Genomic DNA, 17,623 nt, shown 5'->3' with positions numbered 1-17,623 from the left:
AGCCGAACTACTGCTCGAGTTGCTGTTATTGAAATGAATCAATACCTTCTGAATTGAATTCAACAGTGCTCGTGGTGTAATCGTGATTAGTTGTAAGAGTGATAGTGCAGCACTTTTATTTGGTCTTCACCTTCAACAACTGCTCTCAGTAACCATACAAACAGTAAGCAGAACACGAGATCGAACCCAAAATTAGGGAGCTGTAATGTCAACCAATCCCCACACAATGCTAATAAATAATTTTCAAAACTTTGTCTAAAATTGTTAGCATTTACTTGCTTGCAATACTAAGTACATCAAAAGAGTATGATAGTGCATTATTATTGCAAGCAAGTAAATGCTCACCCTGTTTAAAAATTTTTTTTTGTTTTTATCATTATTATCCGTACAAATACAGTAGCACCACATGTATTTATAAGAACTGTATAGAAGAAGAAGTGGAAGTAAAGTGCAGTATTCTGAGGAAGTGGAGCGCTAATAACATCCTCTCAATCTCTTTATTTATCATTTACTGTGACTTTTGTGTTCTCCAGTCACAGGCAAACACTGGGAACATTCATGACTCAAGCCAAAACAAAGTTTTTTTTTTCTGTCACTCTCTATAATTACTCACACTGCCCTACCCACAATCCCTCAGGCAATAAAACCCAGTGACATCACACACACTGAAAGCACCTGTGAGAGAAACTCTCTGATGCCTGTGTTTCAGTGGAAAAAAAATGTCACATGACTAATTCTTATTCATTGGTGCACGAGAAATAACATAATCTTGCTTTTTTCCTCATAGATTCAACTTTCTGAGCTTTCCTTCAATGTTTATTTTGTGGAAAATGTGTGCATGTTGTCATAGCCTCTCCCTAAGGTGTGTTTTGTCAGTGTGACTTGCCACAGCATGTGTATTTTGTCCCTGAGATTTTCCCTCAGAGATATTAATCTAATAAACCAGTTCTGTTTCACCTGTTTCTACACATTCAGTAATCTGGGAACATTGTGATATTGGTTTAATATAATAATAATAAAAGATATGTTGACATACAATCATTGCTATTTTGTATACTTTCCTTTTACAGGTGTTTTGTTTTTGTGTTTTGTTTAGTTTTTTTGCCTGTTTTTGTATTATTGTATCTTACTGAAAGGAGGTGTGTTAAAGGTGGGAATATAATAATTAGCAAATTAAGTCATCAATTATAATTACTATAAATACAACTATAAATAAATAAAATAAAATAAATATAAATAATGAACTATAAAAAAAGTTGCTGTGATTACAAGATATTAAGCCATGAATCTTTGACACTCAAGATATATATATATATACACAAGCAGTTGTTTTACAAAATGTATTACCTAAATTTAAATTAATGTATATATATATATAGAGAGAGAGAGAGAGAGAGAGAGAGAGAGAGATGTATATATATATATATATATATATATATATATATATATATATATATATATATATATATATATACACACATCTTTCTATATCTATATCTATATATATATATATATATATATATATATTAATTTAAATTTAGGTAATACATTTTGTAAAACAACTGCTTGTGTATTCTGTAGCAAATAGACAATATTATTATGTTTATAACATTAGCACTCATTTTTACATTATGATGAAGTGTTCAAAATGGAAGCAAATACTTTAAATTGTTGTAAAGTGAACTGCGCACACACTAGCTCCATTTTTTTCTATTTCAAACAGACCTTTTCTACTTTGAATCCAAGATGTTTTAAATGTATGTATCTTCATGAACGTGGAACACCCTGACAAGTGAGTGACAAGTTATTGATTTACTGAGTTCAGTGTTCCACTTTTTATTCAGTATTTTTTATGCGAACGTTTTCTCTCTCTCTCTCTCTCTCTCTCTCTCTCTCACACACACACACACACACACACACACACACACACAGATATATATCTTCTTTTCTCTTTGATGACTATCCTAAATACACTTATCAGTGACCAAGTAGTATGGAAAATCAGTAACACTTTACAACAACGTCCCTTAATATATGCAAGAATAAATCATGAACAAACATAGTAACTGCTTCCGATGGAAAATACATAGTGTTTCATTAGAAATGAATGAGGAAGGAATTGTTTGTTTCCAAGGAACTGGGAAGAGTCCTATTGTAAAATCATGAGCCGCTTACAACATAACAAGCAATAATGATGCAAACAGTAGCCAAAGAAAGACTATTATTATTATGATTTATAACAATTTAAGCCTATTTATGTAGACCTGGACTATTAGGTTAATTTACCAATTACATAAAGGTATCACCTTAATATGAAACATGATTTTAAACCAGTGGGCTACATGGTACTTGTTTCATAAAGAAATGAACAGCCCGTGAATTGTGGACTGTTATGTTAATGATTGTTTTAAATATCTAATCCTGCATGAAGATTTCAGAGAATGCTTACTCTATTAATTTGTTCTCTTTTTATTTTGGACTTCCAGTTAAAGGTTTAACTTATTTATTGCTGCTCTTAAGAGGTTATTACGTACAGTGCTGTGAAGAAGTATTTGCCCCCATCCGGATTACTGTCTTCAAAACAGTTCCACTTTTGGTTCATCAGTCCAGAGAACATTCTCCCAAAAGTTTTGAGGATCATCAAAGTGTGTTTTGGTAAATTCAGACGAGCCTTAATGTTCTCCTGGGTTAGCAGTGGTTTTCACCTTGCCACTCTTCCATGGATGTAATTTTTACCTTTTAGTGACCTTTATTGATGCGAGACAGGCCTGTAGGTCTTTTGATGTTGTCCTTGGCTCTTTTGTGACTTCCTGGATGAGTCGTTGCTGTGCTCTTGGAGGAATTTTGGAAGGTCGGCCACTTCTGGGAAGGTTCACTACTGTGGTGAGTTTTTCCATTTGGAGATAATGGCTCTCACTGTGGTTCTTTGGAGTCTCAAAGCCTTTGAAATAGCTTTGTAACCCTTCCCAGGCTGATGTATTTCAATCACCTTCTTCCTCATCATTTACTGAATTTCATTCAATTGTGGCATAGTGTGTTACTGACCATTAAGGCCTTTTACCCAACTTCATGCTGTTGTAAAAGTTCTATTTAAGTGTTGATTTGATTGAACAGGGTTTGCAGTAATCAGGCCTGCTTATGTCCAGTCCAGCTGAACCACATAATGAATGCAGGTTTATAGATTTGGGGAATTAGTAACTACATGGGCAAATACATTTTCACACAGGCCCAGTTGATATTGGATAACTTTTTTGCTTTAAAAAATAAATAACTATCATTTAAAAACTGCATTTTGTGTTTACTCAGGTTGCTTTTGTTCTATCTTAGATTTTGTTTTCATTTCTGAAACAATTTAGTATGAGATATACACAAAAACAGAAGAAATCAATTTCTTTTTCACAGCACTGTATATTATATACATAAAACCATTATGATTTCGCATTTTAGTCTCAAAATGTGTTGCTTTTACAAACACCTGAGTCATTATTTTGGAAACAATTTTGTTCCCCCTGTGGTAAAGTATAGTATAGTAAACTATAGTAAACATTCATTAATAATTAAGCTTTACATAGTGTTCATTTTAAACAATTACTACATTCATCCATTGTTACTGGGTAGTTAATGGGATACAAAGGAACCTTTGTAAGCTCAATAAATAAATAAATAAATAAATAAATAGAATACACAATAATATAAAAGTCTTTTTTTAAGTGCTTACACAATGACATGGATGGTTGAGTGTGCTAACGTGCACTCTCTGGTGTCTCCCATTTCATCTGGTATCTGATAGTGTAGAACCTAAAGAAGGTGATATTCTCCAAGCTGTCTTTCTTCAGCTCCTTAATTGTGGAAATTCCTTACCTGTTTACCTGTGCATGGAACTCTATCCACTGACCCCTTGCCAAGTAGATTTTAATGAGCTACCTTTCAAAAAAAAGAGCCTTTATTGTCCTAACGGCAGTTTTTGGCTCCTGAACAGTGCTCTCTTTCTTTAATGAAAGAATCAATATCTCTTACTCTCTCGGTCCTTTATTCCAAAGGAGCCAAAAACCTGTGAGTCCCCGTGAGTTGCTTTTTTTCCCTACACCATGTCCTCCCTGTGTCCTTAATCTGCAGACCGTTGGACGACAAGCACTTGTACCATATTGGACCATTAAGACCTATAGACTCTGTGGCTGGGTTTTCATATGCATCTGCATCCCTCAGGACATCGCGTAAAAGGTTAGCATTTTCCCCCACACTTTCTCATGCTTTTTTATCAGTGCGTATTTAAAACTCTTACATTCTTTAGCAATGCTATCATTTTAAGTGCTGAGATTGAGGAGGTTGCAGGAGGACTGCAGGTGTCACATGTTTACTTAGGGGAAAAAATTGTTCTGTGATGTGGTTTGATTGGGTTATGGCGGAGAGAAAAAGTTTGCTTTGACTTCCTGACAGAGAAACTGTTGATTATTTGATGTACGATATTGTAGATTTAGGTCTTATTTATGTGTGTATAGGAAATTGATACATTACAAAGTTTCAAATATAAGTACACTACACTCAATTGGGCTAAATAACAAGGTATTTAACCCCTTAAAGTCTTAGATTATCAGTAGGTTAGTTGTCATGAAGCATATTATTCAACTAGTATGAATAATTCAGGCAAACAAATTGCTAAAGGAATGTAGGAGTGAGAGATGTATATCTACAGTATATGTCCTGAAACATATTTTTTTTGCCATGCAATCAGTATCAGTTAAAATGTTCGATATTGAAGGTAGATATGTGGGTGTGCAAGGTGAAATTACACTGCTTTAAACAGTATTCATTTTACTTTATTGAACTATATAGAGTTTTATATATGCTGCATTTGACACCCTGAATATAATATATCATTTAAATAGTATATAATTAAAATAAAATATAAATGATTCTTCTCAAGAGTGGAGAGCCCCAAATCAAAATAATCATTAATAGTGGGAGTTACTATCTACTATCTGCAGACTAAATCTGGTTTTGAATATCAGTGACTCACAAAACCCGTGTAACCGTCCTTTAGTTTGTTAGCAAACCTGAAATATCTGGATTTTTTTTTTGCTTGGTTGTCGGAGAGGGGCGTGAGTGAGTGAGTCAGTCAGTCAGAGCATGAGTTGGTCCCTCCCTATTTGTAGCATATAAAAGGGCCAACTCTCATCCACTGTCTCTGTCACTGCTTTTGGTACAAGACTACACGCATATTTGGACTCCTTATTGTTTGGACAAAGACAAAAAAATCCAGGAAGAATGGTATCTGCCGGGCTACAGATGTTGGGCACAGCCCTGGCCATCATTGGCTGGATCCTGACTATCGTGACTTGTGCCCTGCCCATGTGGAAGGTCACAGCTTTCATTGGGAACAACATTGTGACGGCGCAGATCAACTGGGAGGGTATCTGGATGGCCTGCGTGGTGCAAAGCACTGGACAGATGCAGTGCAAGGTCTACGACTCTATGTTGGCTCTCAGCTCAGACCTGCAGGCCGCCCGCGCACTATGCGTCATTTCCATTTTGCTTGGTGTCATGGGGATCCTCCTGGCCATCGCTGGTGGCAAGTGCACCAACTGTGTGGAGGATGAAAGCTCCAAAGCAAAGGTGGGCATCACAGCCGGTGTGGTCTTCATCATCTGTGGTATCCTGTGTCTGATTCCCGTCTGCTGGTCAGCCAACAGCATTATCAGTGATTTCTACAATCCCTTAGTGCCTGGTGCACAGAAGTATGAGATCGGAGCTTCTCTGTACATTGGATGGGCCGCTGCTGCTCTGTTGCTCATCGGAGGAGGCTTGCTCTGCTGCAACTGTCCACCTAAAGACAACTACACTGCGAAGTACTCAGCACCCAAATCAGCAGGTTCCAAAGGCTACGTGTGATCCTTTAAAAAGATGCTTCAACTCTGGACTCGATTTTCATGATATGCTGTATTTTGGCCAGCTGATATAGATGGTGTATTCTTTATTGTCCTGTATTTTATTAGCTGACCACCATAGTCGTGACAGTACAAAGATTGAACGCTACAAGCTGTAGCGGAACAAGCAATGTCATGACAAACGGCAGCGTCTGTCAAGTTGGGTGTTGCCCTTTGGGGTTCTTTGTTTTTTTGTTTTGTTTTTAATAAGCAAGAGCTGTAATATACTGATGTGCTCTATTTAGATTTAATTTCAAATTTGAACTGTATTAAATAATACACATATATGGCATTTAAATGTTACATTTTATGGTTTAAATGTTTTACATTTCAGTTACATTTTATATCTTAAGATTTGATGCTATACTGAATTCTGTGTTTCTTGCATTTTGTTACTAGTAATGGTACAGAATATTTAAAATAAATGCAAATAAACTTTTTTATTAAAAAAAAAAAGAAGAAGAAGAAGAAAAGAATATTATTTGTATTGACCACACATACATACAGAGAAATCCCTACACATATCTTGGTAAATCACTTTAAAATGAAATCACTTTTTATTATTTGTGTAAAAAAATATTTGTGTAAAAACATTCAAAACCAGATTTAGAGAGAGATTAGTAAGAATTTGTAAGAATCACTAATACTTTTCAAGAAAGGAATAAAAATTTCATTTGCCACATTTTTATTAGTATTAATACTGAATTTACTAGCATCAAAAGATATTAAGGATATTATAAATATATGACAGAGAGGAAGAATACAGAACAAAATTCACACTATTCACATATTTCAATTTGGTTTATCATAAGCAATTCACCAAATTCACCAATTATATGACAAGTGCAGCTTTGAGACCAGTTTGTGAAACCTTACCAGAGGATCTGTGAACTTTGTAAATTTTGTTACAGTGGAGGAACTCACAACCCACCATTATCAACATTATTTATCAATGTTATTATTACATTTATTATTGAGTTCTCATAGATTTAGATCGAAATTCAAACCTGAATCTAATGATAATTTAAAAATGTATCATTTAAAATGTGATCTGTAACTGGAACGTCCTACAGCACCAATAAATACGCAAAATATTATGATACAGGGTGTCTGAAACGCCAGGAGCCGATGGGAATACCTTGAACAAATATATCAATCCGAATATGTTGAGCAAAATTCACAAAAACATGACAGTGTGGCTGAAAAAATGCATATACGTAGCGTAAGTGTGAACATGTAAAGAATATGTTGCAAATAATACATCCAAAATTAAGTACATGTAGTTTTACTCTCATTGGGTATTTTATGGTTGGATTATTAAATGTGTACTAAGGGGTAATTTATGGGAATTATGGACGTTTGAGTGGTTGAGTAAAGGTTGACGATTCTTAGAGATTGCTCAGAAATATGTATGCAAGAGTGACACCCAGTGTTACTTTAGTTCAGTGGTCTACTCAAGCAGTATGTCCAAAACCACACCCTAGATACAGCATTACTACATAGTTTCTGGAATACTATCTTGTAGTCATGTCTGAAAACAAAGTGTAGAATGTCAAGTTCACTCATGACAACTAGGGAATAGGGATTAGGTTGTAGGGAACTATTTCAAACACAGGGACACACCTATGTGGCTCTATAAAACAAAACAAGAAAAAAAAATGTATTTCTTTTAACAACCACAACAGCAAATTTTCCATGGCTGCCGCTAAATCTATGGAATGTGTCGCAGCTGGAGTGTCATTTATAATTGCTGGTCTGCTCTCTGCTCTCTCTGTAACCTGGACAGCCCAATGGGTTTTAATAAGGCAGAATGTATGTTATATTTTCTTAGTACTTCTCTAGAACATGATTGTTATTTGAAGCAAGATCCATTACAATCTTCACTCTACTACATATAAAATATTATTCTAGGCTAGGGATTGTCAACTGGAAGACTGTGATCTGTGGTTTTACTGCAGATCCAGTAAAAGTATTTCAGCTGACCCAACCAAATACTTAAAAAATGCTGTAGCAGAGCCAATGAATGTATAAAAAAATGATTGCCTGTAATTTTGGTGTAATTTATGTAATCGGACCAGAGGCTAGTTAGAGGGCTGGATACATAGAAAAGATTTCACAGACTTTTCATTTCACAGATTTCACAGCAAATGGCTTATTTAAAAGAAATTGACTTAAAACAGAATGTTTAAAGATGATGAGGACAGAGAAGTATGCATTTATTCTCCTAATGTCAAATTCACAACTGATGTTTCTTGTTTGATCTGAGGCTGTAGCACTAATCAAAGTTGTAACATGATGAGCCACTACAACATAAAACATCCACCCATACATCCATTTTCTGTATCGCATATTCTACAGGGGACAACCTGGAGTTGTAGGAATCAAACAGGAATCAAACCCTCAACCCTGGTGGTGTGAGGTGAACATGCTGACCATTAAGCCACTGTGCACCCAACATAAAACATACCCACATCAAAGTGTTTTATTTATAGTCATAAACTAATCATTACTAGTTACTAATTAATTGGTAACTATTATTGCCATTCGGTCATGTTATTGTGTAATGCGAAGATTTTTTTGTGTAATTGCACCTTTACACATTTTAGCTGAGTACCCCTGTTATAGACAAAAAAACAAACAAAAATATTTATATATAAAACAGTATCCTGACTGAGAAATCTATAATATGCTTTAGTATACTGAACAAGTACCTATAGCTAGCTGGTTGTGAAGGTTTTGAAGAGTGTATTTCATGGATTTCATAAAAGAAAGAAAAAAGATTCCAGTATCCAAGAACAAGAATCCCTAACCATCCAAAAAAAAATGAAAGATACTTGAGAAGACCTTTTTTTCCAGCGATAACTGGTTAGTAAGAATAATTTAAAAACTTTTTATTGTCATAAATTTTAATGACATAAAATAGGACTAATCTGGGACTGAATTGTGTCAATGAATGGTTTGTTTGTCAATGATATGTTGTTATGTCTGCATGGGAAATAATTATTAGGGGCTATAACTTGCTGGATGTTGATTGAAACTTAATTTAACCTATTATTATCAAGATTGAATGTCAAACTGTGTTTTTTGTTAAAGCTTGTTGAGAGGGTTGCCAGGTTTCAGCATAATTCCCACACTAACTACACCTTTAAAAAAAAAACTAAAAGTCCAACATTTTAATTTATACCAAACAGTAATGTTTTTTTTCTCAATCTTTTAATTGGAAACAAGTTAAAACTACCAATTTTCAGTATCTTCCTGCAATAGACAAACTTTACATGCTGAACCTAGCAACCCTGCTCATGGAATAAATATTATGGCAGGAGACGGTTCCAAGTGCAGGCAGACTTTACTTCAAATCCAAATCGATAGTCAAGAGGGAAGTCTGACACAATCTTGGGCCAGGCAATAGACAAAAGATAAAATCAAATCAAAGACTGTCATGAGTAAACCCAGAGCCTTGTGCCACTGTGAGTCAGCGTATAGTATATAAAATGAGCCACAGGTGCATTCAATCAAAAACGCATCAAACAAGAGCGTGTGGGTCATGTGACCTGTGTCATTGGTGGACATTTCGATTCATCCCAGTGACTCGAATCTTTTTAATTCCATTCACTAAAAAGATTTGTTCAGATTCGTTTGCTGATTTGTTCAGCGACACTTAAAGATTTGTGGCGTTTAGTATGAATATGTTAGCCTTATGGTTATCTATAAGCTAGTGTGCTTCAAAACAATGACCAAATTCACATTTAGAAGATATGTGCTGTCAAAATTTACAGTCTCTCTCTCTACCACCAATACGGATCAACAATTCTGTTTGCATCATTCTGCACTTCGGCTTCTCATCAGATTTTCTGTCCAATCAAACGTTCTCTAGAAGTGTCCTTCCCCCAACACTTCTAAGTTTCCTGGCTGTAAGGTAAGCTAAATGCTATTGGCTATTTAAAAAGGTACCACGTGACAAGGCTAATGGAAATTATGTCAACACATTGAATAAAGCTACACGATCCAAGGCATTTCATGGGGGACTTTAAGTTACATCATTACACCAGTAGGTGGCTCCAGTGAGTATCTTTTTACATATTATGAGTAAGTCATTGTTAATGCAACGTCACGTTTTCAAGGAACTAGTTTTAGTATTATGAGTTATTAAAAAATGGCATGTCCAATCCACGAAGAAAGACATTTCAGTCTGTGCAGTCTAGTTTTGAGAGTGGTCACGAATGTAATTTTTTAAAAAGAAATATTTTTACACATTCATGTATGCTATGAACAACACGTTCGTGTATAGCGGATTATGCTCTGTTGTGCACAACCAAAACAACAGTCAGTTCATGAGTCATATGAGTCAATACATGAACGGACACGAGAACATTCACCGATTCATTCATGAAAGAAACACCACTAATGGGACACTGAAATGACAATTAACGAATTGGAAGATGTACTATTCTTTTTTTGTTTGTTTGGCTTGTTTGTTTGTCACTGATTTATGCACCATATATCCTGACCGAAACACTGCCTTACTGAGTTCTAAAATAAAACAATATAGTCCCTGTTCAGATGCACACCAATAGTTTCAATCATATGCCCTGTGGCATTCTTGCAAGCTTTCTAAAATAAAAATAAAAAGCAATAGTGACCCTCCTGTTGGTTTGGAACACATTATCTGTTCATTCTGAATAATGTATTTATGGCCAGTAACATCCCTAAAGTACAACACTATTTTTATCAGATCACTGAAATGGATTGATATGTTAGTCAATGCTATTATGATGAGGTTGTACAAAATCAACTGTATAATCTTATAAACGTTTCAATTTGCAATGTAATTCAATTGAAATTTTATTCATATAGCCCTTTTAACGGTGGACGTTGCCACAAAACGGCTTTACAGAAATCTGAATCTAGATCTACCTGTATATGGGTTTCATCATATATTTCCATTCCAACCTACATGTTTGTACCTATTCCAAATTTTATTCCAAACCTACACCCATGCAAGTTTGCTTTGATCAGCTTGGCACGAATCAATCATATTACAGAAGACAGAAACAGACATTTAACAAGCATTCTACTTCTAATTCACATTTTGGTAATAACCTTTTCAACTGAACTCTAGGAAACAAACTCAAATGTACTTTCCTTAAAACAAGTAAGATGGATGACCTTGAAGTACTTGGTCTTTGTTTTTTGGTGCTGTTTGAGGTCATGTTTGTGATGTATACAGAAACCTTAAGAAGCATGAGGGCAGAAGTGTCAGTTAGCAGTATTTTGACAAAGAAGAGCTAACCCCACCTACAACAACTTATACCCTATAAATACACAACCTCAGCTGAATGCATGCATTTGGCTTTCAGATGAAGGTTCTCTTTTGAATGTACTTTTGTTCAAAAATTAAAAAGAATGGTGTCTCAAGGAGTTCAGTTCATTGCCATTCTCGCAGGCTTCTTGGGGTGTTTGGGAACCATCGTTGTGTGCTGCCTACCTCAGTGGAGCGTAACCGCGTTCATTGGTGCAAACATTGTGACAGCGCAGATAATCTGGGAAGGAATTTGGATGACTTGTGCAGTGCAGAGCACCGGGCAGATGCAGTGCAAGATGTATGACTCCATGCTGGCACTCAGCGCAGACCTGCAGGCCGCCAGAGCAATGACCATTATCTCCATTTTGGCTGGTATCATTGGAATCATGATGTCCATCGCTGGTGGGAAGTGCACCAACTGCATTGAGGACACACGGGCTAAATCGATGGCATGCATCGTGGCTGGAGTGTCATTTATAATTGCAGGTGTGCTCTGTTTGATCCCTGTATCCTGGACAGCTCAAAGGATCATCACAGATTTTTATAATCCCATATTGATGGATGCACAGCGAAGGGAATTGGGGACTTCCTTGTACATTGGCTGGGCAGCCGCGGGTCTTTTGCTGTTGGGGGGAGCGCTGCTCTGCTTGAACTGCCCTCCCAGGGAGCAGCACATCTATAACCCAAAGTACTCCGCTGTAAGATTAACTCCTATCTCAAAGGAATATGTCTGAGAGAGACAGACTAGTCTCAGAATACTGCTATATATCAATCGTATCTGTTTAGAATTAGTGTTAGGATTTGGTTGGCATTCTGGACAATTTCTTCTCGTCACCAATCATTTGTAAATAAACCACATTAATTCACACTGTTCAGCTTCAACTGTGGTTTGAAGAAATAATTCTTGCACCAAAGAGAATTGGCAAAAAATTTGTTTTCTGGGTTTTTTTTTTTAAAGATCTTTAATCAGTGGTTTTTCAAGAACAAGGTTGTTATTGGAAGCAAAAACAATACAATCATGCTCTTCTATATTAGGAACTATTCATCTATCCACATGATTATGTGACTTGCTTTTGTTATGGTATACCACATTTGGATAAAATACTGTCCTTGGTGGAGAATTTCAGTTTTGCTGAAGGAACTGGGTTAACTTAGGTTCCTACTCCCAAATTAGATGTATGTATTAAAATTACCAATTATGTATTGGGCACAACCTGATGCACTGAGCTGGAATAGGACATTCATTTTTTTTCAAAGTATAAGTTTGGCAAATACAGAATTTATGTTTAAAGATGAATGAACAGATATGTATGCGTTTATTCCCTAGCATCTTTTCTTTTTGTTACCAATCCATGGTGCTAGTCAAAAATTGCAATGTGAAGTACCAAAACAAAACATCACCACTGAACTATCTTATTTTATAGATATAAACTAATCATTAATAGTCAAGCGTAAAAAGGTAACTGTTGTCACCATTCAGTCATTTATTTCATAACAAGGAATTTTATATTACTTGACTGATAAAAGTTTTATTTGAATTCCCCTGTTTGGTAGCAGGCCATATGTATGGTATACTGAAAGAATACATACAAAACAGTATCCTGCATGAAGTCTACAATATACACTATAGTATATGGCCAAAACCTGAACATTATACCCATATGTGCACATACAGTCCATTGCAAAACCATGGGCATTATTATGATGTTGGTCCACCTTTGCTGTTATAATAACCTCCACTCTGCGAAGGCTTTTCACTAGATTTTGTAACTTGGCTCTAGGGATTTGTACCCATTTCGCCACAAAAGCATTAGTGAGGTTGGACAGTGAGGCCACTCGAGTTCTTCCACTTCAAACTTGGCGAACCATGTCTTTATGGATGTTGCTTTATGCACAGGGCCGCTAATTCTACAGCATACAAAGACATTTTAGATAATTCTACATTTTCAACTTTGTGGCAACAGTTTGGGGAAGAACCACATATGGGTGTGATGGTCAGGTGTCCACATACTTTTGTTCATATAGTGTATATGTACCAGAATAACTGTATTCTAATTACTTTTTCTGATAACACAGTAATGTAATGCATTACATTTAAAATATATATCATTTGATTACAGTTACTGATATGATTATGCTTTTTAAAAGTTCTCTGCTAAAGAATTTTTTATATTTTTTTTGCTTTGATTTTCACTGTACATTGACGATTGTCCTTTAGGCAAGCCATACTATCTTTGTTTTAAGATCCTAAACCTGTTTTTTTGTTTATAGTAGGAGTATAAGTGTAACTGCTGATGTGTACAGTATCTACAAAACCAGTATTTTTGTTGTGTCCAAACCAGTTCTTAAACCAACATGCTTTGCATGCGATTTCCTAAAAATAAAATAAATAAAAAAGCTTTCGGTGTCCAAGAGCAAATTGTTCCATAGACAATTATTTTTTTTATTTTACTTTTGTAATTATTCAACCATATTTTGCCTCAGACCTTCAAACCCTCAACGTTTAAGAAAAACAAGTTCCATCTGTCACTTTATTACCCAGTCCACTCAAAAAGTATATATTAGCAGACAGAAATATCTTCAATATAATTTGAGTTTATGCAATAAAACAAAGATAATAGGCTATTTATAGATTTCAAATTATTCAGCCTTATTTTAGATTCTTTCTTGACATAGTTTTCTTCAAATTGCATAATTGTGCTTATTTTAAACTAGAAGAAACCAAACGATTCAGCTGTAGAACAAGAACAAGGATTAAAGTCCTTATATTTGGTTACCATAAACTTATAATGAGAGATATAAGTTAAATTTCACTAAATTGTCTATATATAGATATATTCACTTGATACATTTTTTAAGTGGTTTGCCCCTCAGAGGTAAAGTACTTGGTAGAACTCTAAAGCAAACGCTTTTCCTTTCAGAACAGCTTCCACATATACAACCCACTTAGAAATCGTGAACAATTAGCTATCCAAAGAAACCTTGATAAACCCTTTTCTACCAAAGAATGGACATTATTTTTAAACTGTTTTAATGTCATTTTCATACAATGTCCAATACATAATCAGCACCTTTTAATGGCATAAAATAGACTTAATATGAGACTGAATTATGCCAGTGAATGCCGTATACCATGGAATATATTGCTGAAGGTTATTAATGGCTTTAACTTGATTGATTCAAATAATGTAAATCTCATTGGTGGTTATGCGGTATTAGACATATATCATGCATAACTTAAGGTTATACTGTATAAGGTTTTACTGTACAACCTCATTGTATTTTGCATATACAGTAAGGTGACTAGATTGTTTAAATGAAAACCAGGGACATTTCCTAGTTCAGTGGTCAAAATATCATTGAAATCTCACTTGTTATTATCTATGAATTTAAAAACCAGGGACAAAACATTTTGTATGTTTTTGTCTTTTTATTGCTGTGGGTGTCTAATTCAATTAGTTGAATTGAAATACTGTAATTCTAATTCATTTTTTTTTTCAACAATGCACAGAGGACATTAAGTGGCATCAAAGTGAACAGAACAGATAAAGAACAAGGAACTACATCAGCTGATTTCATAGCATTTTAAACATGGAATAGAAGGAATAATGCAAAATGTAAACGTACATACAATTAGAAAACATTTTCTAATTGTATTTAATATTTGCATTTTAACAAACTGTGAACATACTGTACACAGTCATTACAGTCAATAATTAAAACTTTTAAAATGTCTTTTTTTGTTTGTGCTTTTGGAATTGGACCTTCACCATCCCTAATTAGGCTTACTATTTTACATTTTAGGCTCATTTGGAGCACAGGTGTCCTTTCTGCAAATGTCCTAGCTGCAAGTGTAACTGTTTAGATGAATATAATTTTTGTTTGTTCATATCTCTGTGTATTTTCACCCACGTGGTACTGTAGATGTGTTTGGGAATTCTGCGTTGTGCCCTGTTATATGGTCCTGTTATATGGTACATACAAATAGTATTACTTTAATTTAACATGAGTGGTTAGTACCTTGAACCCGATAACTTTGTCTCTTTTGATATTTGATGATAGCTTGTTGATGTTGTTTCATGTCTCGTCGTGTATTCTTCATGGATAAAACAGCGGCGCGCGACCAAGTAATCAGTGTAGCTCGCAGCCCCCTCTGTTGGTGAAAATAATCACTACATGATTGCTCTGAACGTGCTGTAAAATAGGACATTTCCGGGGACAGCTCCAGGCGGGGACAAAACATCAAAAACCGGGACTGTCGCCGGAAAACGGGGACGTCTGGTCAACCTAATATACAGTATACTGAAGTTTTAATTCATCCTCAACTTCCCATTTACTTTGACTTCTTCTTGTCTTAAAGCTGCCAAAAATATGTGACTATTTTTATTATGGTTGTAATAAAGTGAGAATCAAGCTTTCTACTGAGTCTCATCAAGTACTAAGCATAATGCTTGTTATTGTCAATAATTTAAAAACATATCACACTTATATATGTGACACTGTCCATATCCAAACTATATAATAATACTAAAAAAGATCATGCGGACAGCATTGGCTGATGTAGTATTGTCCTGTGTGAGACCTGGCTACGTGATTGGCCTTTTACTAGCATGTGTATTGCGAAGGCTATATTCTGTTCAGTCTACTGAACATGTATGGAATCTGGCTCATCAGGAAAAGCCATTCTGCTTACACAACTCCTCCTTGTGAGAGTCCCTGTCTAACCAGCTGTCACTTCCTACAAGTCTCTCAGACGTGACTGTGGCACTAGGACAGCTCCTTTTATTTTTAATATACAGCTTCAAAATGGGGAGAATTGCCAAGGAGGTGTGGGGCCAAATACTGTGCTTCATCGGATTGATTGGCTTGTGCCTAACGTGTGGCCTACCCATGTGGCGTACAACCTATTTCATCGGTGCCAACATCGTGACAGGCCAGATTGTCTGGGACGGGCTGTGGATGAACTGTGTGATGCAGAGTACGGGTCAGATGCAGTGCAAGATCCAGTCGTCCGTCATGAGTCTGACGCAGGACCTGCAGGCGGCGCAAGCCCTCATAGTCATCGCCATTTTGATTGCTTTTGCTGGCATACTCATGACATTTATTGGTGCACGATGTACCAGTTGCTTGAAGAATGAGTCCACCATGGCCAAATTGGTCATTTGTGGAGGTGTCCTGTGTATTGTGGCTGCTGTTGTGTGCCTCATTCCTGTCTGCTGGTCAGCGGCATTCACAATCACTGATTACAGCAATGTTCTCGTACCTACATCGCAGAAAAGGGAGATAGGTGGTTCCGTATACATCGGCTGGGGAACTTCATTCGTTCTTCTTCTTGGAGGGATCATTTTGTGCACCTCTTGTCCACCAAATGATATGCAGCAGAATAACCCGAATACGTATCCCTACCAAGGGCCTTTCTTGGGACCGGCTGGACACTACATGCCTCCAAAAACATATCCACCCAGCGTTACATATTCTGGAACATACGTTCCGGGTAAACCATATGTGACTCCGAGCACTTACTCAGCCGTTCCAAGGCAATACATGTAAGCAAACAAATGTGGATATACACTCCTACTTTAAATCCTCAAGTCACTGCTCTTTGATTTGTCTTAAGTGATATCTGTTTCTCCAAGTGAATGTTTGAACTTAACTGAATGTGTACACTTGCCAGTGTTCAAACTGTAAAAAGAAGCTTTGTTGTCTTATAATGTTCATTTCCAACCTTTAAGAGTCTTGTGTAAACCTGTTTAGCAACTTTCATTAATTATTTTTATACTTTGCCTGAATAAATGGTTAACTTTATTTTGAATGTTGTGTAAAAATATAAATCAAATGTAAAAAAAAATTTAAAAAATTTTAAAAACAAGGGAAAAAAAACTTTGTTGATAGTCAGAATCTACTGTAATAAAGGTTAAATATCTCATGTATAAATATTGGTATATTGGTTTAACCAGAAAGCCAAGATTTTGCTCTTTTATAGCAATGTATAAAACTCAGAATGTGGTCATATGACTCCAAAATAACCGAGTAGGTCACAAATAGTTGGTTTATAGATACCATTCTGCACTATTTGTGTTAAACTGTCATTACACACTTCTCATTTTAGATAACCAAAATAAAGGGCCGTCATGTCTCAGCCTTTCAGAATTCCTTGTAAATAAACGCATTTCTCTTATGACAATGCATGTGTATATTTTATGAGTTATATGTGACATTTTAACATGTATTAATTTTAATACCACATATATATATATATATATATATATATATATATATATATATATATATATATATATATATATATATATATATAAATGTTTGAAATCAGTGTTGTAGACAAAATTATAATTGTACCAACATATTAATTTCCTTCATTAGAAAACTAAAATTGTAT

At 35.4% G+C, this 17,623-nt stretch overlaps 2 protein-coding genes across 2 annotated transcripts; both read left to right on the top strand.

Annotated features, from left to right (window-relative positions):
- The first annotated feature begins 5,192 nt into the window (after positions 1-5,192).
- On the top strand, positions 5,193-6,134 carry LOC128623866 (claudin-like protein ZF-A89). The gene has a single exon (XM_053651004.1). It carries the CDS (start codon positions 5,266-5,268, stop codon positions 5,887-5,889), a length of 624 nt encoding a protein of 207 aa, XP_053506979.1. The 5' UTR covers positions 5,193-5,265; the 3' UTR covers positions 5,890-6,134.
- A 4,985-nt stretch (positions 6,135-11,119) lies between these two features.
- Positions 11,120-17,410, top strand: LOC128623867 (claudin-3-like). The gene is made up of 2 exons (XM_053651005.1): positions 11,120-11,818; positions 16,026-17,410. The coding sequence occupies exons 1-2, from the start codon at positions 11,328-11,330 to the stop codon at positions 16,774-16,776; spliced, it is 1,242 nt and encodes a 413-aa protein (XP_053506980.1). The 5' UTR covers positions 11,120-11,327; the 3' UTR covers positions 16,777-17,410.
- The last annotated feature ends 213 nt before the right edge of the window (positions 17,411-17,623 follow it).

Source organism: Ictalurus furcatus, chromosome 20 (assembly GCF_023375685.1).
Source record: "Ictalurus furcatus strain D&B chromosome 20, Billie_1.0, whole genome shotgun sequence".
Classification (NCBI taxonomy): Eukaryota; Metazoa; Chordata; class Actinopteri; order Siluriformes; family Ictaluridae; genus Ictalurus; species Ictalurus furcatus.
This window is presented reverse-complemented; position numbering and strand designations above follow the sequence as displayed.

Bases quoted from the DNA above. Each gene is read 5' to 3' on its own strand.
- LOC128623866 (XM_053651004.1), top strand. From the start codon at position 5,266: ATGGTATCTGCCGGGCTACAGATGTTGGGCACAGCCCTGGCCATCATT.
- LOC128623867 (XM_053651005.1), top strand. From the start codon at position 11,328: ATGGTGTCTCAAGGAGTTCAGTTCATTGCCATTCTCGCAGGCTTCTTG. The intron at 11,819-16,025 runs GTACATTGGCTG...TTTAATATACAG, and splicing joins AGGGAATTGGGGACTTCCTT to CTTCAAAATGGGGAGAATTG.